The sequence below is a fragment of the Alligator sinensis genome, unplaced genomic scaffold (assembly GCF_000455745.1).
Source record: "Alligator sinensis unplaced genomic scaffold, ASM45574v1 scaffold1241_1, whole genome shotgun sequence".
NCBI lineage: Eukaryota > Metazoa > Chordata > Crocodylia > Alligatoridae > Alligator > Alligator sinensis.
In genome coordinates, this window is record NW_005842202.1 from 1,385,331 (window position 1) to 1,411,920 (window position 26,590).

The window sequence follows — 26,590 nt, forward strand, 5'->3', positions numbered from 1 at the left end:
GCTGAAGCCATTACCCAGACGCTTGCTCTAAGCTCCCAGCTCTCGCGCTTCCAGGGTGACCCCAGCCCACTTCCCCCGGGAGTCCTGCATGGTCCTGTAGCTGGCTGGCCGCCGCCAGGAGCACTGAACCAGGCAGGTTCACACAGAACCTGCTCCACGATGACCCTGGGCCACAAGCCAGCTCTTGTATTCCTCCTCCACCCTGTTGCAGCGGCCCCCTGCCTCACCCTTCTCTGCAACGTGGAATTCAGTACAGTGCTGGTTATTTTGAATGTCCAGCTCCGTGTTTTCTGTTGCCTATTTTCAGCTCTTTTGCATCTCTCTCTTTTTTTTGGGGTCCATCTCTGTCTTTTCTTTTCCACCTGTGTCTCATCCATGGAAAACTGCAGGCATCCCTCTCTCACGTAAGTGCCTCTGCCTCCCTCTGACCATTCTTGGAGTGTTCCCCTAACACACCATAGTTTTAGCATTTAACTTAGTCTGTCTTCCCTCTTCTCCTTTGAGGTGAAGTAGCTCAAAGTCCTCCTGCTAACAGCACTGACACTAGGGTAGCCATCCTGCTCTGGTTAATGCTGCTCTTTGTAGAGCTGGACCAAGAGTTTAGCATCTTTTCCCCATTGTACCGCATGCAATACCCAATATTTGTAACTTGTGGTTATTTTTCTTAATAGCCAAAGCACTGCAGAGCAGAACAGCGGAAGACTTCTTAGGTAGAACTGGCTTTTTTTTTTTAAATAACATACGTACATTGAAAAGGAGGAAAAAAACCCCAAGAAACAATCTCCACCAAATATAAATGACTTCTAAACTGGCTAAAAAGGCCTGTAGAGATTTTTCACAATTTTGATTTTTTTTTTTTTTTTTTCCAAATCTTGGAAGTACGACAACAAAAAATTTGGAGAAGAGTCCATTTTTTTTTCACCCTTCATTTATACTGGTGTTAGCTTTGGTGGCAGTTTAGTTCTCCAGCAATTGAAAGGGATTGCCCTGCTTTCTTTTTAGTTTATAAACACCTTGTCTTCTTTACCAGGAGGAGGAGGAGTCCAAAAGAAATCGGAGAGGATTAATTATGGGTTTCTGTGTTTATTCATTTGGTGCCTTTTGTGCTCGTCGTTCAGACCTAGTCAAATCAGACTCGCCATGTGTCCCATAGCTGTTGCTGCCTTTCAGGTTTTAATTACAAGGTGGTAGCTGAGCGATGCCACGTCAATGGGATGAAATAGTATCCTGCATTAGAACATGCATCCTGGTAAGCCAGTGCTGTTCCTGGAATTATAGTTGCAATCTTTCAAGTGCTTTTCTCACTCGATTTTTGTTTGCTGAAATTTGCCCTTTTCAGTTATTGAAACTTTCCCCATAACACGTTAGCAGATGTAAAGTGTGGATCCTTGCCTCACTGAAGTCAACAAGAGTCTGTCCCTGGTCTTCACTGAGGCCAGGAGTTAAGTGGGGTCTTCAGTCATGGTTTACTTGAGCAATGGGCAGTCAAGTCCTGTGATGCTAGAGAAAAACATGCAGGTCGTTGGATCCCGGGAAAGATAAGCGGATTGGCAGACAACTGTAGAGGTGTGTGTAGAAACCGATGGATGACTAGACAGATGGATGGACAGAATTTGGGATTGCAACAGTTAAAAATAGGCAAGGATCAGTGAGAAAGAAACTACCTATTGTGCTGCCTGGACACATGTGCAGTGTGCTGCCTAAATTGTTCAGAGCCCCTTAATTTGAGCAGAAGTAATTTATCCCTCATACAGAGTTAATCACAGTTAGCATTAAATCCGTCAGGCAAATGGTTTGGTGGCTCATTCCGCGTCGGACAACAGTGACGATACACAGGGGAGATAAAGGGACAGGCACTCGGACTCTGCGATGACGAGTGCTGCAGGAAAGGAAAGAAAGGACTGAATTAAACAGGAAAAAAAGGATATCTGGAACCTTGTTCTTGGCCTCATCTACAGGCGTGCCTGCCAAACCACATACTCATCACCGGGTGACAGTTCTGTGGCTCTTATAGCAACAGAGTTAAATCAAGACTGTAGCAGAGAATTTTTCATTGGGTTTTGAAGCATGGTGCTGCCGTCTGGAATCGGGGGTCAGAACAGGAGAGTATCTTCTGCTTGGTGATGACCTTTGCCATTTACGTAGAGCTGCTGATGCAGATGGCTCGTCAGCGGACTCGGGCTGGTCTGTGCTCCTGCCCTGAGGAGTCTGTCTCGTTTGCACAGCTGCATGATACAGCTCCTATAGCATGACTGCTGGAGCAGGCAGAGTCCATGGAGGTGGAAAATGGGAGGCCAGGCTGCAGGCACAGGGCTGGAGGGGAGAGGCAAGTGAAGATGGTCGGTGCAAGTGCAGTGGGCAGGTGTCCTATGTTTAGGGAATAGTGTGAAAGGAGGAGGAGGATGTAGAGTGACAGGAGATGGGGAGAAATGAAGCTGGAGGTTTGGTTGGAATATCCCTCACTGTCTCAGAGGTTGTTGTGCAGACACCCCTGGGAACGATGAAGACCCACAAAGACTGGCCTTCATAGAGTCTGTGCAAGCCAGGCTGGGCACAAAGTCATTTTTCCTGGGAGTACAGAGCCCAGGCGGCTGGAATCTGGTTTAGGGACCAAGCACCTGAAAGCAGGTGAAATCCCAGAGTAGTTAATGATGATCCTTTAGGGCCTGGCTCTGCTCTCCTGGGGAAGAGCAAGAGCACCTCTCCCTCCGGCATCCCATGGAAACCAGGGAGCACTGGTCTGTGAGTGAGCGCAGTGTCCCTTGAGAGGCGGTCGGCTGGCCCCAGACAAGGAATGATGATGATGATCCGTAAATCAGTCTATGCGTTGAAGATCAGTACCATCCTCTTGGATGTGCAGCTCAGAAGATTTTATTTAACTTTGGCAGAAAAAAAGCATTACAAAATAAACAAAACTTCCTTAAGCTGTTTCTATAACTTGGGTTGTTTTGGGGGTATGAAAATCTATTAGAGGTGAAACTTCCCCAAATGTGTTTTATAAAATACTGGAGTGAGTCAACCAGTCCTGCTTGACCATGAGAGAAGCAAGACGGCAGCACTTAAATGGCTTGTGGTTTGAAGGCTGACTTAGCAATAAAGTCGACATCCCCAGCCATGTCTCAAAGTAACGGGTTTCAAGAATTAAAGAGTCAAACCACTTTTAGTTGACGGGAGCGTCCTGGTGGCTTGAGGAACTTCCACCTGAGATGAAAACCTGTTGGCAGTGTAGCTGTGTGGGGCGAGGGAACAGCGCTCTGTCCTAAGGAGACGTCACAAAGTCCTGAAGCCACAGTGTGGTGTTTTTTTGTTTTCCTGATCGTTTTGGCCTGGCTTGCGGAGGAGGTAACACAACAGTTGTGATTCCGCCCTCTGAGGAGTGTCTATGAACACTGAGCAGCATTGCCGGCTGTTGCACGACAGCTACCAGTTCCACCAAGGCTGTGCACGCGTTCCCCAACTTCCTCGAGGGAAGCCTCTTACGGGAGCAGGAACCCACAGAGGTGGTTGATGCTAACGGTGGCGTAGATAGGCAATACAAAGCAAAGGGAGTACAGGCCTGTTTAAGAAGGCTGCAGCCACCTACTTGGAGGACACGAGTGAGTTTTTTAGAAGAGTGTCCAAGGTGCCGCAGGCTCCTGGGCTGTGACCGCACAGCCAGTACTTTATGTGGTGCTCCCGCCTCTTGCATGATGGAGCTGACATCTGGTCCTGAACGAGAGGATCCGATGCAGTGGGGAATGTTTGAGGAATAAATCCAATCTTGTCCACTGGGTGCAGTCCCAAATTCCATTTGACATCTTTGTGCCCAGCGGGTCGGAAGCGCCTGCGTTCGTGCTAATGCGCTTTGAATTAGCAAATCACATCAGGAAAAGCTGACTCTTGGTGTCTAAGAATTAATAGGGACATCCTGGTAAATGGGACGCACTCTAAGCCAGGAAGGTGACCTTGGCTGGCTTCGACTGTGTGAACTTTGTTTGCATTAATATGTTACAGCAACGGAGCATTCACAGGGCATGTAGGAGCAAAGCCAGTGGTTCCTAACCCTTGCTGGCCTCTGGGCAGCAATACTGAGAGTCAGTATTTTGCTTTGCTGTCAGCCTCTCTTTTAACCGTTTAATTGCCAGCAGTTGCAAGCTGCGCTGGAGAGCCTTGGATGCAGCCTTGTCTGTGAGCCACTGGGGGCCACTGGCCTGCGAAGAACGCATCAGACTGCCAAATGAGATATGTTTTGTTGCACTGAAGAGAACGACCGTAAGCAGGACTGTGACTGTAATACCATTAACCTGGGAGTGAGGCTAATTGGTGACATGCCAACAAAAAGCCACAGCTCCCCAAATCGTATAAGCTCAGGGCACAGATTTTTCATGCATCTCTTGTCAAAATGTCACCAGATGGAAAACTTGCAGTCTGCTTGATTAAGAAAATACTGATTGCAGTTTGAAGACAGTAGGAGGAATAAAGATTGGAGAGACAGTATTGTTAAGATTTGACACTAAATCTTTCAGTGATTGAGCTGATAACCTTTAGAATTTAATTGCTGGAATGCTACCTCTTAATTTGCTGTGCCATTGGGGACTGAAAGCCTGAAAATGGATACAGCCATGGAAAATCCATGAAATGGAAGGCTTCTGCTTTCATGTGACTGATTAGATGCTGTATCTAGTATACACAGGGAAAATTAAAGTGAGAAGAGTGGCTATAAAGTAGCTACACTGAGTACACATGCCGAGAACTTCATTTTAACCATGGTTTGATCCCTGTTGAACTAAATCCGTCAGGAACAAATGGGGAAGTTCTCAACTGAGTGGATTTCTCAGATCTGTTTGAGGAACAGGGGCTACTATAATGTGGAAACTGCAGAGCTGTCCCAAAAGGCTTTGTAGAGAGGAATATCAGAGCTGTGTTTTCATTCCAGCCAACATTGGCCATTCTCTCTGCTTTTTTGCTCAAAATTTCAAATGTCTAAAGTGACAAAGCTTTTAGTATTTGCTGGGGTTGCAGCATGGGGTTCTTTCAGTAGTCACCAGGATATAGCAGTGTTGTCTTAGCCTTTAGGAAATGCGAGGTCCCAGATCATTGATAGTAACACTGCGATAGGAAAATGTGGTTTGTTTTGGTTGGGATTATTTTTTTCCCTTGTGACTCATGTTTTAAGCATTCCTCGTAACTGCTGGAAAACAAACATGAGCTTCACGTTTGCCCCATGCCTGTTGCTGATTTTCAAGGCCCGAGCATCCCTTGCTGCTGTGCAGGTGAGGCTCAGAAAGGAGAATTAAGAAGCACGTGTTTAAAAAGCGTGGTTTCTTAAAAGAGAAACGCTGGCGAATAATCCCCACATCCACAAAAGAATGAGTGATACGGTCAGAGTCCAAGGTTGCAGTTCAATCCAATAGAAGACTAATTAGAGGATGGCATTCGCTTTTACCCCTGTGTGTCTGCAGGGCCGTGAATTGAGGAATCCTCCTGTTTTGGAATAGCGAGACACGTTCCCCGTGTCTAAACCAGATGGAATGACAATAGATGTTGCTGCTCTCCTCTGCAAGAGGCCTGATCTGTAGCTAGCTTCACGGGGCAGTGGCTTGGGCCCGTGGATTACAGCTGGACCTGCAGTAAGCCAATGGTATTCAGAGAGGATATACTGAAACAAAATTAGTTTCCGCGAGGACCACAAGATCCGGAGCACAGGCCTTGCCTAGCACCAAGCTTGTGCTCCAGCGTAAGCAGAGGCACTGTCTCTCTCTCACTGGCAGTGCCCATCTCTTGTCTCTCAAAGTCCTACTCCAGGGAAGCTCGCCAAGTCATTCCTTCCAGTCTTCCTTCCTTGGCAGCGTGCAACAGAAGTTTCTTCCCCCTCTCACCGTCCTTTCTCTCCCTTTAGCAACTACTGCTGCCCCCACCTCCCGCTTAGCAGACAGTGAGTATGATAAAAGTGTTATCTGCGTGCTGCTTTGCTTTGCATGTGTTTCGTCGCTGCTTGCGGTGCAGTCTGCCTAATGTCGTTTCTTTTTATCTGGGTAGAAACTAACCTGTCCTGCTAGAGGGACTCCAGATAGCACAAGGCAAATGTCACAGCAATGGATACAAGTGACTGCCTACCCAGCCGACCACCCTGGCAGGTGAAAGGCGGTCAGCGGAGAGGTCCAATGGAATCGTGCCCGTAGTGATGTCAGCGGGACTTGTGCCATGGATTAGCTACTAGCACCTGTGGCGTCGTGCTTTCCATTCCCACTGGCTGTTTTATGGGTCTCAGCACCTGCGATGGGAGGCTGGTGCCTGACTCATTCTGTGAGGCAGAGTGCAGCCTCTTAGCTGAAAAGGGGAATGTCAAAAAGATCAACAGTGAAGGACTCCCTAAGCCTTGCTGCTCCATCACTCCCTGGTGGGCCAGAAGGAAAAGTCATTTCTTCGTATCCCGTTTCATCTTTTATAATCTGCATAATCAGATTTAGACTGCAGCGCGCAAAGGTCTCCCCCTTCTCGGAAAGACTCCGGTTGGGACCAGCATGGGAAAGGAGAAGGACTTAATCCCAGCCCTAGCAGCCTGTCCATCAACTTGCAGCCTTTCCCAGAGTCCTTCCATTGGGAAGCCACATTGCCTTTGCTTTGTTTTTTTAATAGAGATGCTCTATACCAGGGGTTGGAAACCTACAGCCCATGGGCCAGGTTTGGCAGCATTAGGCAATGGAGGTCTTCGGCTGCCAGTGCTCTCCCCATGCTACCCTGGGGACAAGCAGTGGCCAGGTCTTAGTGCCCACCCACTGCTCTGACCTAGCGTGGGTCATCCCAGCCCATAGTCAGAAAAGGTAGCAAACTGCGGCTCTGCAGAATAGCATTGCAGTCCGTCTCAGCTGTGCTGCAATTCCCCGTGGCATTTGGAGCTGGAAAATTGCTTTCCTCTGGATCATCTTTCCTAACAAGCTTTGCAGGGGAGAGGCTGGCATTCAGCAATTGTACGATCTGCTTTTCTCTAACGTGGAGCGATCAGTGCTGTCAATAACATTTAGAAGGGCTTTTAATTCTGCCACCCCCTGAAAGACGCCTTCTGTCAACCTGCACACTCTCTGCATTTCCCTGCTTCCTCTGATGCTGTTCTTTTTCTTGGAGAGAGAAAGTGAAGCGTGCCCCTATTGCCCGAGCACCCCAGATTCCTCCTCACTCCCCCATAAGGATGAAAGAAAAAGAGGGTATAAAGAGGCAATACGTAGCAGGTTAAAGGAGCCTGGTGGCTGTACCCCAAGCAGCAGGGGACAGGGCACATTGTGTGGAAGCCTTCTGCCCCCAGCTGCATGCCTACCAATTCCCAGGCATAATGGAGAGCTCATGATGCAGGTTCAGCATCAGACTTGCTGCTGCTTTTTTGCTTGCTTTCCACTTTGCAGCCAGGACTGTGCAGAAGGCTGTGTTGCAAACCCCTGGGAGTTAGTCTATGGTTTTGGAGAGGTCTCAGTGTCCTTGAGAGGACTTGGGTAACTAGTGGGTGCTTCTTTGGATAATAGGAGCCCCCCAGTTTGGTTAGATGGGTGACAAGCGTGGATGAAATATAAAGCTTCAGCCTTCAAAGCATAAACTCCCCTTAAATAATGAGGTGAAGTAACGTCATCCAGGTTTATCCCATCATTGTCCTTGCACTTCCTCTGGCCACCTTCTTCTGGTGCTGTCCTGTGTCAGAGGCTGGATGTCGGACCCAGCAGTCCTCTTACAACTCTAACATTGGAGCGGCCGGAGACAAGTATAGGACGAATGTGGACTGGGCGTCGGAGAACCCGGGGGAGAACTGCGTTGAGACTCCAGGAGAAACCACAGCCGTTTCATTGGTTCCTTCTTGAGGATTTGATCTCGGGGAAGGGGTACAGGCCCCTCAGAGAAACACAGGGCTTGGTACAGGTCCATCGCAGGCCTCCGAGACCTGTATAAATTGTGTCCTTGATTTCCAAAGGAGACCCTTATCACTTGCCTGCATTCAGGGTGCACCAGGGTGGGGGGCAGAGACTCGAGTTCAATGCAACTTCCACGGAGTTTGCAAGTGATGCTTCCAAATCTGGGCCAGGGGCTCAGTGCAGCCCTCAATCCCTCCTCCCCCCGTTAGATTTCATCCCTTTCTCTCTTATTCCCTCCATAATTTATTTTCATGCTATGCTTCACCTTTACATGTCCTATCTATCCTTCATGTTTCCATAGCAACCCAGCCTCCTACTGAATCCAAAAGCACAGAGCCGGCAAGTGAGTAGACGGGAACTGCTCCCCCTCGGTCTGAGTGCTGCTTGTTACAGCATAGCTCTTCCATCGAGGCAATTAAACCCTGCGCCTCATTATTTTAATGTCTGTTAACCAACAGTCTGGCATTAATGGATGTGTAAACACGTAGGCGCTAAGGACCCAGCATGGCCACCCCCCAGCCCTCTAAGCATGTGGTGGAAATTGGAGATGCTGGGTTTACGAGAAGCACAGGAAATGTTTTAATTAAAAAAAACAATATAGCTGCTCAAAACTAACAGCATCCCATCAACGAGCGATGCCGCTCACTTCCCAAGGATGGTCTTCCATGCAGGTTGTCCATCGAGCACATTTAGAGAAGCAGGGAGGGAAATCCGGTCGCAGCTGCAGAGGTGAAAATGAAGAGGAAGGTCAGGAGATGGCTCCTTGCCAAGGAAAAGACCACATGGGAGCAGAGAGCCCGGGTGAGGCCTGCTGTAATAATTTCTCTCACACTCGATATCTCGGTGGCATGCCAAAGGAAGATCTCAGGAACGCAGCAGCAATTCCAAATCAAGAAGCCTGGGTTTTCCTGCCGTCTCGGTCCAAGTGCTTATATGGCCCTTGTCCACCATAGCAGCTGAGCGACTTGTGGCCTGTCAGAGATTTTGTCCCGTGAGGTGTAGACAAGGTGTCCCCTACTTGGGGGTGAGCACAAAAGCACGGGCTGAGTTTAACACCTGGTATAAGATGCCTCAAAGAGGCCGTAGCTGTGCTGGGCATAGAACCGGGTTCCCCTGAATCCCTGCTCAGTGCACATCCTTTCGGGGAAGGGGCATACCACAGTGATGGGCTCCTTAGAGTAAGAACAGTTGCTAAAATGGCAACATTGTACTGTCTAATTGTATGAACAAAGCAGCTGTCTTTAAATAAAGCCCCTTTAAGCTGAGAGTCCAGCTGAAGTGAGCCTATATGCTGGCCATGTGAGCATGTGTATGGGTTGGCCCGCATCTACAGGAGACTGGTGGCAGCCCATACACGGCGCACAATCTGAGCAGATACTTGCAGGATGATCCTGGGAGATGAGGCGAGATGCTTTTTAGCGAGACCTAGCTTTACAACTCTGCGCACACTGGGGTCTCGGGCAGCTGCACAGATGTGTGTGTTGAAGAACAAATCACCACTACAAACCCAATGAGCTTGCTCTGATTTTCAGTAACACTCCATGCATGTGTGCGCGAGGTGAGTGTGTATGCACGCACGTGTGCTCTTTGAGGTGAAACTGTTTATTTGCAGTGGGCTCCAAGCCATGCAGTGGAAATACTAAAAGCATGAAATACACACTTCTTTTATATAACATGTTTTTAGGGGCAGGCTGGAGTTTGGTTAGTCTGCCACTGACAAAGAAGCTAAAAACAGGCTTTGTATCCCTAGCGTAGTCTGTGGTCTTGCATACCACATGAACTGTCCTTTTATCCGCTAGCAGCCACAGCTAACAGTTTCCTCCTCTCGGTGCTCTGAAGTGGCAGCAGTTCCATTTTGCAGAAGGAGACTTTTCATCCTGATCACACCTTTCTCTGAGCTTTTGTGGAGGGGTTGAGAACGGGGCTGGGCAATAGATGGGTGGACTAACACAGATTTTCTTTCCCTCTTCCAGGAAGCAGAGAGTGATTACAGTTTCTTTCCCCAATTTCTGGATGCTTAAGAGTCTAGAAATCTCCTCTCAGAAATTTTAACTATTTTAGACATCCATGGAGCACCCCTAGTTCCTTAGCAGAAACACGCTTTGCTTTCTCATGCAAGTTAGTACCTGGGCAACCATTTCCATCCAGAAACTTCAGCAAACAGCAGTACACAGGATTTCAGAATGAGAGCTCAGCTCTTGACCCTTACAAGCAGTGCAAATCTTGTCGTCTCCTGCCTCATTGTCATTAGTGTATATAGTACGCTGATGTAAATAGCACCCACGTTCAGTGCTACACAGAGCTGTTTGCAGCATGGTGATGGCTGTAAAGACAAAAAAAGAGGCTCTGGAACCAGGCAGCTGTTTGAGAGGCGCTTTGCCCTAGTTTATTCTCATCAGTGCTACTACCAGCTGAAGTATGGCCCTGACCTTGCTATTTCAGCTGGAGAGAGGATGAAATTTAAGGCAGACAAAAAATAGAATAGCTACTTAATGCCATTAAAAGAGGAAAAAGAATGCTGAGCCTCACCCACAACCCGGTCTTATCCTTTGAAGCTGTCTCCATGACCGCATCCCCTCTGCCCATTAGTTGTAAGCTGAAGGAATAAGGCGAGACTCGGTGGAATCTGGAAAGGTATCCTTGTCCCCAGCTGTCCTTCAGCTCCGGATCTCCCTTCTGGAAGAACTGAAAGCGGCCGCTAAGCTTTCCCCCCTCCAGGATGGAGTGCAGGCCCCACGTATTTGCCAAAACCCAAAAAAATCCATATGCATAACTTTCCAGCAACTCATCTGAAAATGGGCAGGAAAAAAAGATTTCTTGGCTGGCGTAGTCTGCCCACCTGGAGATCTGTCATGCTGAGTATGACATAATTACAAAGGAAGAGAAGATGAAAGCATGTGATGGGTAAATTCTGTTCAGATTGTGTGTTTTGTAACCATTGGTGCTTTCCCAAGTGAGCACAGCCGTGTAGCTTGCCAAAGAATAGCATTAAATAGACCAAGTTCTGGTTTCTCGTTTCCACCAAGGCACTGCTGAAATGCTATAATGTAGTCTTAGTATAGATGGCAGTGATGCCTAATGTATGTCCAGGGGGAGAGAAATGCTTTTCGTGCTAAGGGAGAGGTTTAAAGCAGCCAGTAATTTGGGAAGTGGACGATCAAGAACAGTCTTTCTATCAGCTCCACAGTTCCTCCTGTCCTGCATCCCCTGCCATACAGTCCGTCCACTTGTCCATCACCCTCAGCAACACTCCCGCCTTCCCTGTGCCATGCCAGCCGTCATCCTCATCTTGCAATGCAATGCATTTCCACCCACCCCTCACTCATGGAGCATCACGTTATCAGTGGGATGCCTTCTGTATGATTTGTTTCGTGCCGCGGATTTTGAGCCTGGATGCATTGGGTGGGGTTCACACGCTCCCAGTGCTGGTGGCTAGACTTAGTGTATCCCTGTTGCTTATTGATGACGGGCAGCTTTGACTTCAGAAATAGAAATGGAAATGTGGAATCTCTCCCTGCTGTTCTCATTTAGGAGGACTTTTAATCCTGCAGAAAGGAAAATCGTTGATACCCATCCAGCCTCATTGAACTGGGGGCAACGGTTGTGCCCTGTGTCTCCTCGGATACCTGCGTTGTCTCTGAATAACATGTCTTCCCTTTTTCTTTTCAACAGTCTTGTGGATCCCTCCGGCTCTCCAAGCTCTGAGACAACGGTCTCATTTTGATAATGTTTATTCATTCCTTGACTTGGTATTAATGAGCAGCAATGCAGCTGTGCCTAACGCTTAACGGTGTCATAACGCCAATGCTTTCTGTGGTTTAATATTCTTATATTTCCAGGCAAATTTACTGTCTCCCAATGTTTCTTATATATGCTGGCTAATTTAATTTTTTTTTTATATATATATATTTTATTTAGTCTGTAATTCTGTTGTCGATTTTTTTCCCTTGCCCATTGTTTACATCAGTTTTTTAATTTTTTTGTATTTTCCATGTGACCTCCTCCACTTTCCTTTCAACCAATCATGTGCGTGCGTATCATGTGACTTTGTCATGTGGCTTGCATGGTGCTGATGATGTCGTCCACGCTGGTGAACAGAAGGTAAAAACAAACTTTGTTCTGATTGGTTGACTAGAACTGGGGGGAACAAAACAACCCCAGCAACTAGGGCCCTCCAAATTCCAGCCTTCAAAATTTCTTCTACAGACTTCCCAGAGATATTGCTCACCACCTCTGTCTGCATGTGACAAGCTAAAACCCAGCCACCTGCGCTGAGCGCGAAAAATAGCTTTATGCTCAGCAAATAAACCATGGCTTAATCATTTGCTTCATGCAATGTGAGGGTGCCACAGAGTCAGCTCCCTGGGCACAGCACAACCCTTTAGTCCTAGGAGACCTGATAGAGAAGACATCCTGGGCCTCTCGAAGTCGGTGACAAACCTCCCATTGACTTCAGTGGGGCTGGGATTTCATCCTCTCAATCTCCTCGCTCACTCTTCTGAAATTATGGACTGGATCCAGGCCATAAAACTCCTTGTGCCTCCCGTTATTTGAGCAATGTTTTGCTTGCCTTTCTTTTCTAGGCCAGTTGTTGCAATGGTTTCCCCCTCCCTTCCCCCAGGAGGCTCTACATTTTTAATACCGTAATGAATAGGAGCATATCCTCAGAAAGCTAGTCCTTTACCAACACATCCCATTCTGAAATAAGGCAGAAAGCTCTTGTGATGAGAGAAGCTTAAATGGAGTCAGAGTGGGAATTTGGGGGTTGTAATGCTATGCGTGCAGGTCTATGCTCCTAGGACCATTGCTGCCCCTGTTTTAACGTATTTTTTCATATCAGAAGGCATCTAGAGCAGTGGTGCTCAACCTTTCAGCCCCACAGACTGGATCCCTCGTGGAGTTGGCACTCAGGCTTGGTCCTCAGACTGCCTCAGCCTGGCCCCACCTGCCCAGATTGGGCCCCACATGCTCCATCTAGCACACAGGGCCGTGTTGTCTCCCTAGGTCCAGAAATTTGGCAGCAGGGGAGCGGCAATTAATGCTTCCACCTCTCCCCCATCACTAAATTTTTGGACCCATGGGGAGCCTGGCAGGTCAGATAACACAGCTCCTTAGGCCAGGGGTTGAGCACCCTGGATGCAGAGTATTGCTTACCAAAATCCATCCCACAAATTTGTCACAGTCAGGAAAAAGGATTAATTTAGCTCAGAAGTTATTGTGATGTTCATAATAATTGGTGGTCTCCACGAAACCAGGAAGCAAATGATTGACCCTCGCAGCTAAGGAGATAAAGCAATTCTAATTAAAGCTTGAGGCAGTAGGAAAAGAATTATTAATGCTGTGATTGTTGCAACCTCACATAACACTCAATGCACACCCTATCGAGAGGGGGGAAAACGCCTGCCTTTCTGCTTCCCCCGGGTAAGACCCACAAACCATTTGGAAGTGCATGAAGCAATTGGCTTTTTAATCCATTAGCAGTGCATCCTCTTGCTATTCTGGACCACAGCCAGGAGGAAAGCATTTGGGCTGGGGTTTGCCAGGAAACAAAACTAACCCAGTAACCTTCCCACGTTTCCGCATGCATGGAAGCCGTCCCTTCTCTAGGCCCTTCTCCCTCTCTGAAAACGGATTGGGCGACATCCATGAGGAGTGAAGACTTGGCTGTCTTGTTTCGCATGTCCTTTTGCTTTTGTTCTGTTTGCTTCTCTCGTGTGCATTTTGAAGCCTTCCTTCCTCTTCTCTCTCACTTGTGCATTTCCCACACGCGATGACTCGGACCCGTAGATGTGGTTGACGCCGGTTTCAAATTGTGGTGGCACTGGTCACAATTTAGTCCCATTTACACAGTGGCCGAGGGACGGGAAGTAAGCAGTTCCCTGACTCACACATTGCTAAAATGGAAGGGAGAAGGGATAGCAGGTTTTAACCGTCCGCACTCTGTGCCTGGGTCTTGCATTGATGCCAGCTTGGCAAGAACGTTAACGAGCAATTTGAATGCCTCAGTTTTCTGGTACCTAATGGAGCCTGTGTTCTTTAAAAGATGGACACAATGCATTTTGAAATCAGGCCACTTTAAGGAATTATAACATCGTTACATTCTCCTGAAAATCCCAAGCCACATACATCTAAGATTAGATGAAAAAAGCACTTGATTTTTTTTTTTTTTTTTTGAAAGGCAACCTTATAAAATGGATACGAGGAAAAATGCATGCCTACGTGTGTGGGATTGACGGCAGCAGGATTTTTCTGATGCTAATGTTGTATCAGGAAACAGAACAAGGAATGATATTTGCAGCTGCTCTTCCAAAGTTAAGCAATTGTAATCCCACGTGCTTCATGGGAATTCAGAAAGCTCCACCAACTTGCGTCAGGCACAGATGTTTAGGTCAGGCAAAATTGCTCTTCATGCAGCATCATGTATGGGAGTGTCGTTACGCTGGCCTGACTTCAGCAATGCCCCTCCACCTGGGTTATGCCTGTTTTCAGCATCTGCTTTCGATGCAGATGCTGTTCTAGCATTCCCAGCAGAGCAAAGCATTGGTTCACCTTCCAAAAGTTTCCAGCATGGATCCTGAATGAAATGCTGCAGTAGGGCCATAGGAATTTCCTGTGACGCACTGTGCAAAATAATCCCATATGCATTGAAAATGGGCAAATATAACGTAATGGATGTTCAATCGTCCAGCAGCCACGCAAAACAGCAAACTTGGAAGTGAAGATTCAGCCAACTGGATCAGACATTTGGATCCAACAAGTTCAGGGTCCTGCCTGTGACAGGAGCCAACACTAGATAATTCAGAGGAAGGTGTGAAAACGCACCAGCAGGCAGGTCTCTGTACAATATTGTGGCTCTCTGCAGTATCCAGCAGTGCTGTTGTGGATGCAGTCGACCTCCAAGGAGGACCAGGGGCAGGTGAATATGTTCAAGAGCATGTTTTCTTGTGTAAGCAATTCTGGTCCTAAAGGCAAGAGCTGAGGGACACACAACCTTACAGAGAAATGTGGACGCAGAGACAAACCTGCTGTAGAACGAGGGGATTCTCTGGTTTTCCACAAGGCATTGCTGAGTTTTGAATCCTGGTTCTTTTGTACCCTGTCCTGCCATACAACGGCAGGCTGGAAGCAGGGGATGAGCCTTCAGAATCACTGCTTGCAAGACAGTGATCTTTCCTAAGGCTGTTCAAGCTGTCCTCATGCTCAACTCAAGAGAGAACAGACCTCCCCTACCACTTTCAGTCTCCACTGCGTGGCTGGGATTCTCATCTTTGGGCTGGAAGAAAGACTATTGTCCCTTTTGTACCCTTGGGCATCATTGGAGCCTTACAATCATGGTCTCAGGCTTCAAATCCTTCCCATTCAAAGCCAACGTAGACCGTCTGCCTGTCCGGGGCCACCACCCACTGCCCCTGCACCATCTCACCAAAAGATGAAAGCAGAGCCAAAGATGCTACAGTTCTTCTTGTGCACCAGAGCAACTTCCAAGTAGAGTGCAGTTGTAAATCAGGTGTGCGGAGCAAGTGCAGCAGTCATCCTTCATTGGGCCCAACTGAGTCATTATCACGAAGTTTCTAATAAAGGTCCCAAATTGCACAGGTGACCTAAGCTGTTACCAAAACTAGCCCCAGTGGCCACGGTGTAAATGGACAGTCCACTAGCATGCGACTCCCCACTAACGCATCCTTGCTTTCCAGCCCTTTCTTCCTGTAGGCGAGATGCATGCTCTGAGCATGAGTTCTCTCTAACCTCCTTATAATGACTTTTCTCTTCAGCTACTGACACTTTCACTTATGATAGGAATGCTGGTTCTGCTGGACTAAACTTCTTTACACTAAACTTCTTCCTCCTTCGACTGAAACGTCACACTAACCCGGTTTTGTTTTACAGCCCCTGTATATGGATTACTCCTGCCTGTTTAAGATAAACACATGCTTAATGGAAATGTTGTTCACTCGCGTTTGTACTGTTCTGATTTTTGGTTCCAAACATGCTGTAGATAGTCACTGGCCATATGGTGACATTTCCAATAGTAGGAGACTACTTTGTCAAGAAGGGATAAAACAGGATCTCGTGGCAAAAACAGAAGCCAGGCAGTGTTAATTGAAAATTATTTTCAATAGAGGGGGAGATCTGTCTTTGGAACAGCTTCTTAAGGGATCCAGTGACTTCACCATTGCTTGAAAACTGCAAATAAGCTTGAGCAGCTTTCTAGAAGACTTGCCTCTGTTCCACCACATTATTGGGCTTGGTGCAGGAATCTCTGGGTGAAAATCCCTCACCCATGAAATGTAGGAGGTCAGGCATGATGACCGTGGTCCCTCTTGGTCTTAATAACTTTATTTATTAATAATTGTCTCTTCACTATGGGGTTATGGTGCAAAGGAATAAGGGACAGCGTTGATTTGGTGTTTTCCAGTTCTCAGTTGAGCCCTTAACCAAGTATGCCAAAGACTCAGCAGCACGGTGCTGGAATCATGGATCGCAGCTGCTTTCAATAGCCGGGAAGTGACTTAGTCCAGCGTAGGTAACAATCAATGTCCTTAATTCCTGGGAGCTAGTTCCTAATGTGAAAAAGCACTCAGCCTCCCTATAAATAACAGCTGGGTTGCGTAAAGCTCTTGCTTCTGCCTTGGTTAATTATTGGTTAATAGTTGAGCTGCAATTATTTCCACTGCGGTTTTCTCAATTTGAATCAACGTAATGAAGACCGGCAATAGCCTTCATGCTCATATTCCTCTTCAGGGTAGGGTCGGGGTGGGGGCAGTCTGTTAGAGTTTGGGGAACACAGGAGAAGTTGCTGGGTATATATTTGCCATCCAGTCAGTCAGAGCTCATTTGTTTCCATTTAATCTGCACTCTGTAATGGCATCCACCCTCCAAGCACTCGTAATTCCTGGAGAAACCTAGGCTGAAATGAGAATTGCCAACATCTAGCCTCAGTAAACGGGCAGTAAAGATAATAAAAAACCTCTCTGACTGAAAAACTAGCTGGCCAATTTGGTAATCAGTTAATCGTCAAGTCCTTTGTCCTTTCCTGCGGCAGAGCACAGCTGGCATTAGTGCAGAGGCCTATGTATAAAGCAGTCCTTGTGCTGTAGGGCAGGAGAAGCGCTGAGAATGTACTTGAGAGCAGTTGAAAGGAGTTCTTTCACATGTTGTTCACTACGGGGTGGGCCCAGGGATCCTGCGAGAGCTGCAAGCATGGGCACCTAAGACCTCCAGGCTTGCTTTCTGATCCAGCCAGGTGGTCCCTCCGACACAACTGTCACCTCGGCGGGTGGGAAGGCTTTGGAGTGACATTCCTGCCATCACAGAGATGCTGTTGATGGGTCTGGGAAGAGCCGAGGGAATGAAAGGGAAAACAAAGGGTAGAATAGCGGAGGATCCCACCTTCAAGGACAACAAATACTTCTATGCAAAGACGTACCAGAAACCCAAAGAGTCTTAAACGTATTGGGGAGACATCCCTTCTCAGAGCAGCTGCAGAGTGGGGGTTTACCTGCAAGAGAAACTAATAGGCTTCTAGTTTAAAGCGAGGCCATAACAAGCCTGGTTTAGTCTACCACAGCAATACTTGGGCCGTGTCCCTGAGCCACAGGTGGCTTTTCAAGGGGTGCTACAGCTTTTCCATTTGGAGCTTGTTTCCCTCAATGCACCCCCGGGTTTGTATGCCGTTGTGACCTTTTGGCTAGCGCTGATTGCTCATATGGGTCCCGAGCCACTCAGAACGGAGTGTCGCTCGTCTAAAGTTACTGTCTGGGCCAAGTTTGGGGTCTTCTAATTGTGGCTTTACAAAAGTCTGTTGAGGTTTGGGACTTAGAAAAGCCTTATGGATATCAGCAGTGGTAGAGTGATGTCGTAGCCATGATGCTCCTGGAATGATGCAAGAAGCAAGGATTTTTTGGGGTGATACCTTTTATCGGCGTCCAAAGGATTTAACACTTTGCAAGCCACCTGCATGGCCTGCTAGCAGCTGGTAGCAGAAAATATCGGCATAAAAGTGCAAACTGGTAACCTTGGGGTCTAAGGGGGGAGCCCTTTCCAGTGGGAATCCTGCAGTTTCTTAGTGAGGGGCCACTGTGAAAGCTGTAGCGTTCACCATTCATCCGAACGAGAACTGTAGGCAACACAGCAGAGCGTTTGTGGTAGGATGTGCCAGAGCAACACAATAGATTGGACTTTGCCATTCCAGGTGTTGGACCAGGCAGAACAGCTGTGAACTCTAGCAGGGCAGGATCAAGCCTGTGCGGCTGTCTTGAAAATGCATCCTGCTACCCTTGGGCACATTTGTCAGTCTCTTCTGCAGCATCAGGGAGCACTGCTCGGTGTGACAGGTGCATTGGCAGAGCTGTGGGGCTCTGAGCCAGACTAGCATGGGCTGCTGAGGTTCAAATGGATGGGCATGGGAGGGGGTCCCAGGCTGACAAATCTGGGGATGCAGCAGCCCATCTGGGTGGAGAGAGTGGCAGAGCTGGGTGTGGGGACTGCCTGCCTCTCCTGGCTCTAGTATCCCGGTGCTGGCACTAAAAAACGCTCAAGTTTAATAAATATTAATACCCCAAAGTGCCCTATCTCTGTATAATTATAGTCGACAAAGATGCTTTTTTTGTGTGTCACTGCTCTAATCATTATATAAAATATCTGAGAGAGTGAAGGCTCTGTGATGAGACCAGCGGATAGAGTATAATTAATCCTCAGAGTTTGCTGGGAGCCCTGCCTGCTGACTGCAGCTGAAATGTAAGCTTTAATTTACAAATAATTACAGCACTTGTTTTTCTAAAATTATCCATAATCAAGTCAATCGGACGGTCCTTCTGCAACACAGGCACATGCGAGGAATCTAAAAATAATCTCAACCATAAAACCCTGGTCAGTAAATCCATAGCATCCTATATGGCCCATAGAGAAAGCCAAAGCATTGCAGTCTAAACTGAGGCTTAGCATTGCTTGCATACGCAAGTGATCTTCATTTGCTTATACTAATTAAGGGAAGACCCAATGCAAATTACCCAGGAGTTTATGAATAATAAAGAAGCCAAGATAATGGCATCAGGAAATGTTTTTCCTTCATTTATTTTGACAACTGTAATCTATTTTCCATTATTTATAACAATCTGTTGTAATGTACTGCTAGCAAGTGTACTGCAGTGTGTTTGCAAAGCTAGCAGAAGTCTTAGCGAAACCTCACTACTGCCCCTGCTATGAAGTCTTTGTTGAGAAGAGAGCTAGAGCTGGCGCTCCAAGTGTGAATTATATGCTTTGTTGAAGCCAAGAGAGAGACTCTTTTGTTGCTATTGGCTTGGATCAGGCTCGTTCTGAAGCCTGTATTTAATTTTACAGGCTGGAGTTGTCCTATGTCTCTCTGATAGAATATTTTTTTAGTTTTCTCCATCAAGTAATCTTGGTAGTAAGCACCAAAAGGGTGCAGAGTGCACTGCAGGCAGTAACCAGTGAATGTCTCGTGGGGGAGGGATGTTGATTCAGTAGGTTTTCCTAGAGAAAATGGAGATATGGTCAGTCTACAGGTATCAGTCACCAAAAGAAGAGTCACTTCCTTAGACCTGGCTCTGCCATTGCTTTGTCAACAGCCGTCGGGGGCTGAAACACTGCGTAGCAGTCCCAGTCAAAGGCACGTCGACGAGAGCAAACGGCAAGGCAGACGTAAATCGCTTTGCACAGCTAAGGTGGAGCGTGGCGTGCGGGGGTTGACAGTTATTGGTTTAACCTTCCCGTCGCGACACGGTCACGTCATCAGGCATGTGAGTGAGGGGAGACCACGTGGAAAGTGTGAGAGAGGCATGACAAAGCCAGCAAGCAGCCAGCCATGTGAGTCTGGAGTGGCATGAAAGGGGTGCGATTTACCCTAGTCAAGCATCTACAACAAGGAGAGGACTGATAATCGCTCGTGTGCTGCAACCTGATTTAAGTAATGCAGATGAGGGAAAGGACACTTTAGCAGGCAAGTCTGATGCTCTGAGCCTGGACCAGAACAAGAGCCCGGGTTTGTGTCCTGCTGGGTCAGCTGGGCACTCGCACAGCCCCCGGTAGTATAACAAATGGCACCTTGTGCTTTGAATTAGTTATCCCTACAATGCTCCGGGTTTTCTTGCCGGGAATAGAGTCCAAGATTGGCTGCCTGGGTAAAGGCACAGAGCAGGAAATCTATCCCAGGTCACTGTACTATATCCATAGTACAGTCTGAGGCGCATACTCACTCAGGGAGCAGTCACTGGTGATTGAGAAGACTGTTCATTAATAATTCCTTTCCTCCAGGCAGATGGTCTCAATGGAGGAAGCATTCCTCAGGTACCTAGAGATGCGACGGGTGCCCACTGGGCTCCAAGGCCTCTAACCCCCATTAAATTAGCGGCCCCGAGTGACTCCAGAGTCGATTACTCGCGTTTGCAAGTAAAACCATAGTGAATGATGGGGTTGCTTTGTTTTCTCTCAGGTTCTAGCCTTGCAGACTCCAGCTCAGCTCTTTGCTTCCCCAGTAACCAAGATGGGTATCAGCCCCATGCTCTCCCCAGCTCAGCAGGGCCACACGGGCTGAATTAAGCTGCTAAGAATTGGGCACAGCAATGGAAATATGAATTAACCACTCGGCTGATAGAGGGAGAAGAGGGGGGGAAGAAGCCACTCTGGGCTCACAAGGCTAAAAGGAGTAACGTGGTTAAAAACACAGACTGCTTGTTAGCGTAACATTGCAACGTGTAGCTAGTTCATAGTATCAGAGAACATATTACTTTCTGGGCTGAATCATCTCTGATTTACAGTGTGGCCTATAAACGTTTCTCCTTAGGATGGCTGAGTCAAGATGGATTTTGCCTCTTGTCCTGACCAAGCCCACGTGCACACACACTTCCCTGTTCCTCCTGGAGCTTCTGTCTTGTGACCACTTTCTTTCTCCCTTTATGTGCCTGAACAAAATCTGTTCCTAGAGAGGGCCCTGTAGCAGATCAGGCAGGGTTCAGGAAGGACAGGCACAACATCCCCATGTGCAGTGCAGGGGAGTTTTCTGTGGCAGAGGTTTCTTGGCAGGAAGGTTGCCTTGCCAGTGTACACTGAGCTCACCTGACCTGACCCCATAAAGACACAAAGCCACGTAAAAGGTGTCGGCCAGGACAGCAGCAAGGCCCTCCCTGTCACAACACTGTTTCTCCAAGAGAGGAAGGAAGAGAGTAAGGCTGGTGCAGAGATGTTTGTAATGATGTAAGGCCATTGCTTGTTCCCTTCGCCATCATGAGTATTAGTTACATTGGGCAAAAAATATTCCAGTCCAGTATGAATAGCTTTCCATGGTGAGAAGTGCAGGGCAAGCGTGTGCTGTTCTCTTTGTAGCGGGGAGATAAGAGCTTAGTAATTGCAGCTTTGAACTGGATGTGAGCTTGATTCTTGTTCTGTTTGAAAAGTGGATTAATAAAAGCAGGAGAAGGGACTTGGCATGGGGGAAGGGGAAATGTCCTCTACGGGACACGTACAGACCCGATGGACAGGAATTGACTCTTGCCATGTGCCTTGGCAATAGTGGGAACCACTAGCAAATGCAGAAACAGAAAGAAGCAGCCCTGTGCAAATGGAAGTCCTTGTTCGCAAGGATATTGGATGTTAGATAGTGTGCCTCATGGCAAATACTGGCACAGCCCAGGAGTTTGGGCACATGCCGTTCCTCAAGGGCTGGAGCTGGGGTGGGGGTGGTCACCTCTCCTGAGGCAATTCAGGCCGGGTGACTGCTTTGTGGGTTAAAAAGCTGGAAATGAAATGTGTGTCACCCCATTCTTGCAGGGGAGCCCAGCGCACCCAAGCTGGAGGGCCAGATGGGAGAAGATGGAAACTCCATTAAAGTGAACCTCATCAAGCAGGACGACGGAGGCTCCCCAATCAGACACTACCTGATCAAGTACAAAGCTGTAAGTACAAGCTGTGCCCTGTGGTTGCAAGGCTATCTTCATTACTCTTGCTGGTTATCCAAGTAGCACTGAAGAAAGCTGTTCCTGTCGTAGAGACTTGCTCTACAAGATTGTCTTCAAAGCAGACCTTCTTGAACCCCAAAGAGCTTAGTCTAGGCATCACATAGGAAACAGCAGGCAAATGGGATGAGCATAAGGAGGAGGTCGGACAGGGAGACAAATATTGTATAGTTTCATAAAAAAAGTCCTGGCTTCAACACCTGCCCCTTGATGGGTCGGTTCCCTCCATCCCCACCAGCCTGATGGGCACATATAACTACGGTGGTATCATGGACAGTAGATCTGTTTCCCCATTTCATTACCCAGGTTGGGGAAACAAAGGGCAGTGTTTGTGCAAATATTCAGGCCTGAGATGCTCACACTGCTGCCAGCTGAGCAAGCAAAGACGGCCTTAACCTTGGCTTCTGCTAGCGAGGCGATGTTGGTGCTGTCAGGTCTCCATCAGGAAAAACACCGCTCACAAAAGATGTGACACAGGAATAGGAATGTGATGAAGCGGCTCAAGGACCTGGCAATCTTCAGGGCTGGGGAAGATTCACCAAAACCTACTGCTGCTTTTTCTATTGTCAGTGCAAACTGTCCCAGCGTTAGTGCTCCTGGGGGCAGTTAAATGGCACCAGGGCTGCAGAAGGAAATGCAACAGTTCTCCGGCTGTTCTTATCCTGGCAGCCCTGGTCGGAATTAAATCTCTGCCCGCTGCTGGAAAAACACTTTGTCTTTGGGGGGCCTTTCTGACAGGCATGCTGGGAACGAGTGGCCCTCCCCACGCTAGAAATGACGCAGCCTTCAATACCCACCCAGCAGCAGGGCTTATTCAGGAGAATTCTTCATGGGTGTTTCAGTGTCAGGTAGAGATGGAAACACTTGTTATCTTGCCCAAGCGCCTCCTGGGGCCTGGCTGAGGTAGCATCCTCCATAAGTTCTCGTTTTTGGGGTTTTTTTCAATTACTTCCTAAGAAGCATCTGTTCTTCTTCCCACTAACACACATTCCCCCAGGATGAGATCCCACCCAGTCCCTCGCCTTCCAGAATCGCCAGGTGCCTTCTCCCCACTCCTCTCCCTCACCAAACCCGACTGGCCAGTGAGATGTGGGTGCATTTCAAGGGCGTGTGGATGCCGCAGTGGCCAGTGCCATGCAAACCACTGAGTACACACTTTGGGTGCTGGTGATGAGGCCTCACTGATGGGCTTGGGGTCAGCGGCAGCTGATGCAGCTGACGTCACAGCTGTTCCTACCTGAGACAGGCTTTCCTCTCCTCCCTGAAGAAGTTGACAAATGCCTTGAATATTTTACAGTGACAATGCTAAGAACCGGATGGCCTGAGTTGTGCTTGCTCTTGCATGGGCCATCCTGCTCCAAAGACAACTTTTTGCTTCACTGAGGCTGGAAATAGCAAGAGGGAGCAACTCACTGATTAGCCACCAGTCTGCCCCTCTGTCTCCGTGCAGAGATGATATCCTAGAGCTGGCTTTTTTCCCCGATTAAATCCCTCACATCATTGTCAGCCTTCTCTACTGCCAGGGCTCTAAACCTAGCGTTGTGGTAATTTCTCCATTGCTCCAAGCTTTACAACACCATGGGACATCTTTTTAAATGGTGTGCTGTAGCACAAGCCAGAGGCGTGGGCGTGATGGAGCAATGGTGCGGTGCCATTCTTGGGCCTGTGTTATGCGGGAGATGGGAGCAGGTGGCCAGAATGACCTTGCCCAGCTTTAAAACCAATGAAGACTATTTGTGGTCATTGCCCTTGATGCCAGTGCTACCAGCAGCCTGCGTGGCTTTCTCTTGAGCTTCACTGCCTGGCCATGGCTCCACAGCTGTGGACATTTCCTCCAGCCTCTTAAGACTTTTCCTAGTACTGCTGTAGATTTGTCCTCAGCTCATCTGCTAGTATGGTTATGGCCCAATTGCTGTAAACCACACTAGCTAGGCCAAGCTCTGTACAAAATGGCTTCCTTTTTCCCATTATTGGCTTGAAACGTTATTGCAAATAACTGGCTTGCCTGTAAGTACTTCTAGATGGAGTATTGTGTACAGGTGGCGAGGGAAACGTGGTATCTTCCTTGGCAGTAGTTGTTACACCTGGCACATACAGTGTGAACACAACCCCCTGGGGATAAAGTTCCTGCAGTAGTGTGCATTTCAGCTGCTATAGAGCTAGCATGATTTATAACTCAGGTTAGTCCTGGCCTTTATGTGGCTCAGACATTTCTAGGGGTGGAAGGGATCAAGCAGCTGGTCTTGGGGATGCAGCAGTTCCCTGCCATTACTGACTCGGGATGTGATTCAAAAGTTACTGCTTGAGGATAATGACAAATAGCAGGAGTTACTGCAAGCCTTCAGACTGCATTTCCCTAGTGCAAGAACAGAGGCCGTGAACGCCCTCTTCCACCATGCAGAAAGCGCCCTGGACTCCTAATCCCACCCAGAGATCTGGGTGCCCTATTCCCATGACATCCAGGTTTAGGTATCCTGATCCCTCTAGAAATGTAGGACTGGGAGGGACCTTCTGGGCTGTGGAGTCCTGTCCCCTGCCATTTCAGCCAGCCGTCCAGCTAGTGAGCCCCGAAATTTGTCCCCTCCAGCCCCTCTCACACCAGAGCCGCACCACACCTTACGAAAAGAAAGACACCAATGTAAAACACAGGAGAGAGAGGGGTCCCATCAGTGCCTTGTCACTGCAAGGGCAGAGAAGTTATTAGGGTAAAATACTCTTGAAAGTGGCCCTATTAGCGTTTAAATGGAGCGCAGTCAATAGATTGATCATCTGGGCCAGATCTCTGCTTGGGTGCCTTTTCACTTCCAAGTGGTTTGAGTTCTCCAGAGCCTCTGGAGATCTCCAGCCGCAGAGGTGCACACACGGGGTCTGCAGCTCACCCCACTAACCAGCTGTGAGCGGAGAGGAGGAGCCAATCTGCTTTCTTTGGACGTGGTAGCACCACATTGGCAATGAGTAGGGAATGCACTGGCCAGCTTCACAAACTCTCCATCAAGGGGCCTTCACCTAGGATCAGGATGAACTGCATCTGCAGCAGGTTCCTCACTTGGTCCCCTACATTTTCTGAGAAGCCAGAGTCTGTCAGGAGTCTCCCCATCTCCCCACCCCTTTGTGGTGTATTAGTTCATCAGTTCCCACCATTAACACCCCACAAAGTGTTCTGCATTCCCACCTGTCCTCTCCCGCTCTCCAGAAGCATTCCTCCGAATGGAAGCCAGAGATCCGGCTCCCCTCCGGCAGCGACCACGTCATGCTCAAGTCCCTCGACTGGAACGCAGAGTACGAGGTCTACGTGGTCGCAGAGAACCAGCAAGGGAAGTCCAAGGCCGCACACTATGCTTTCAAGACCTCCGCTCAGCCGACCGTCATCCCAGGTACGACAGCCACAAGCTTTACCGTTGTTTTCTGCTTCCAATTAATGCAACAGTGCTGCATCCCTCAATGTGCCTGAGTAAACCCTGATGAGTCGCTTGCTTAAAGCCATTATCATAATTGGTTACCCATCTAAAGCTTAGTGTTGCCTTGTACATACCAGTGCTGTAATCCAAATTATGGTATGTACAGCACCACAAGCTGCTGGTAGGAATGCTCCATGCGGATTTGTAGGAAATAGCTGCTCTAGCAGGGCAGTCAGGTGAGAAGAGCAAGGGATAGGAAGCTGTGCTGGAAACCTGCAAGCAGCAAAGCAAGGGGAAAACTCGCTTATCTCTATCTTGCCTTTTGCCACAGATTTCCCTTCCCTTCTGCTTGCTTATTGCTCAGTCATTGTTCCAACTCAATCGCCAGTGGCATAAAGGCGTGAAGAGCTGCCTGGCAAGGTTAGGCACTTTCTGTGAATGGCCTTCATTAAATGAAATGGAGATCAAATTAAAGCACTTCCCAAAGCAAAACGGTTGCTAAAATAATTACACTGGATATAGCCCGTTAGGCAAAAGAAATCAAATGGCGTCAGCAGCCCCTTTGGAAGCTGTTGCTTCAGACAGACCAGGGCATTCTTTATTGAGTTTCTCTCTCTACAAAATGAGACACAAGCACAAACATTGTAAAGGCCAAATAGCCCAGGGATGCCAGCAGTTTGGTAGTCCATAGGGAGTGTTAAAGGCTCATTAGCATTCCCTGTCCAGGTCTGTCTAAGCCAACCTAATGATCCAGCCATAGAAATCCCTTCCAAGGTAAGCCTTGGGGCCGGCTGTACTTTCAAGTCTGAACTCCAGTGCACAGGGCTGAAAGCTGCCAGGCAGGGCAGCACGTCACATCGCCCGAGCGACCAGCTTCATGGAGATCGTGGCTGCTGATCTGTTCTGCAGGGAGTGTTTCAGTTTGTTTCCTTTAGCACTTCCTCTGAGTCGCACTTTTTCCCTCTAGCTGAGACTGGAGGCCTTGGTCTTGCCCTACCCTTTCCTGAGGGATGCAGCTAAGAGCTTGTGCAGTTTGCATGACGAAATTTCACTCGATTAAGCCGACGGGCAGCATTAAGCATATAAATGAGTGACCTGTTAACACTGGATGCTTGGGGCTTGAGAGAGATGGGGATGCGTGCTTAACAAGTCTAGTTTCGGGTGGAAGGACACTCAGTAACACATTAAACAACTCACCTTCAGTTTTGCATTTCCAACAGCTCTAATACTTATTACCCTCATATATTTGAAGGACAACTGGGACCGATGTGCTGGGGGATTGGGCTGGATGTTTTATAAGGTGGTTTCAGTTCTAGGCAGCCAGTGGCAGTAGGCTGGGAACAGC

The 26,590-nt window shown here is 48.1% G+C and overlaps 1 protein-coding gene across 1 annotated transcript in view; it reads left to right on the forward strand.

The window, feature by feature from the left end:
* Window positions 1-26,590, forward strand: part of NCAM1 (neural cell adhesion molecule 1) — a 216,892-nt gene that overhangs the window by 169,665 nt on the left and 20,637 nt on the right. Inside the window, 6 exon segments of the mRNA XM_025207638.1 lie at window positions 390-404; window positions 5,879-5,914; window positions 8,179-8,220; window positions 11,976-11,978; window positions 21,663-21,787; window positions 25,041-25,221. Coding sequence (XP_025063423.1) covers window positions 390-404; window positions 5,879-5,914; window positions 8,179-8,220; window positions 11,976-11,978; window positions 21,663-21,787; window positions 25,041-25,221 — 402 coding nt within the window.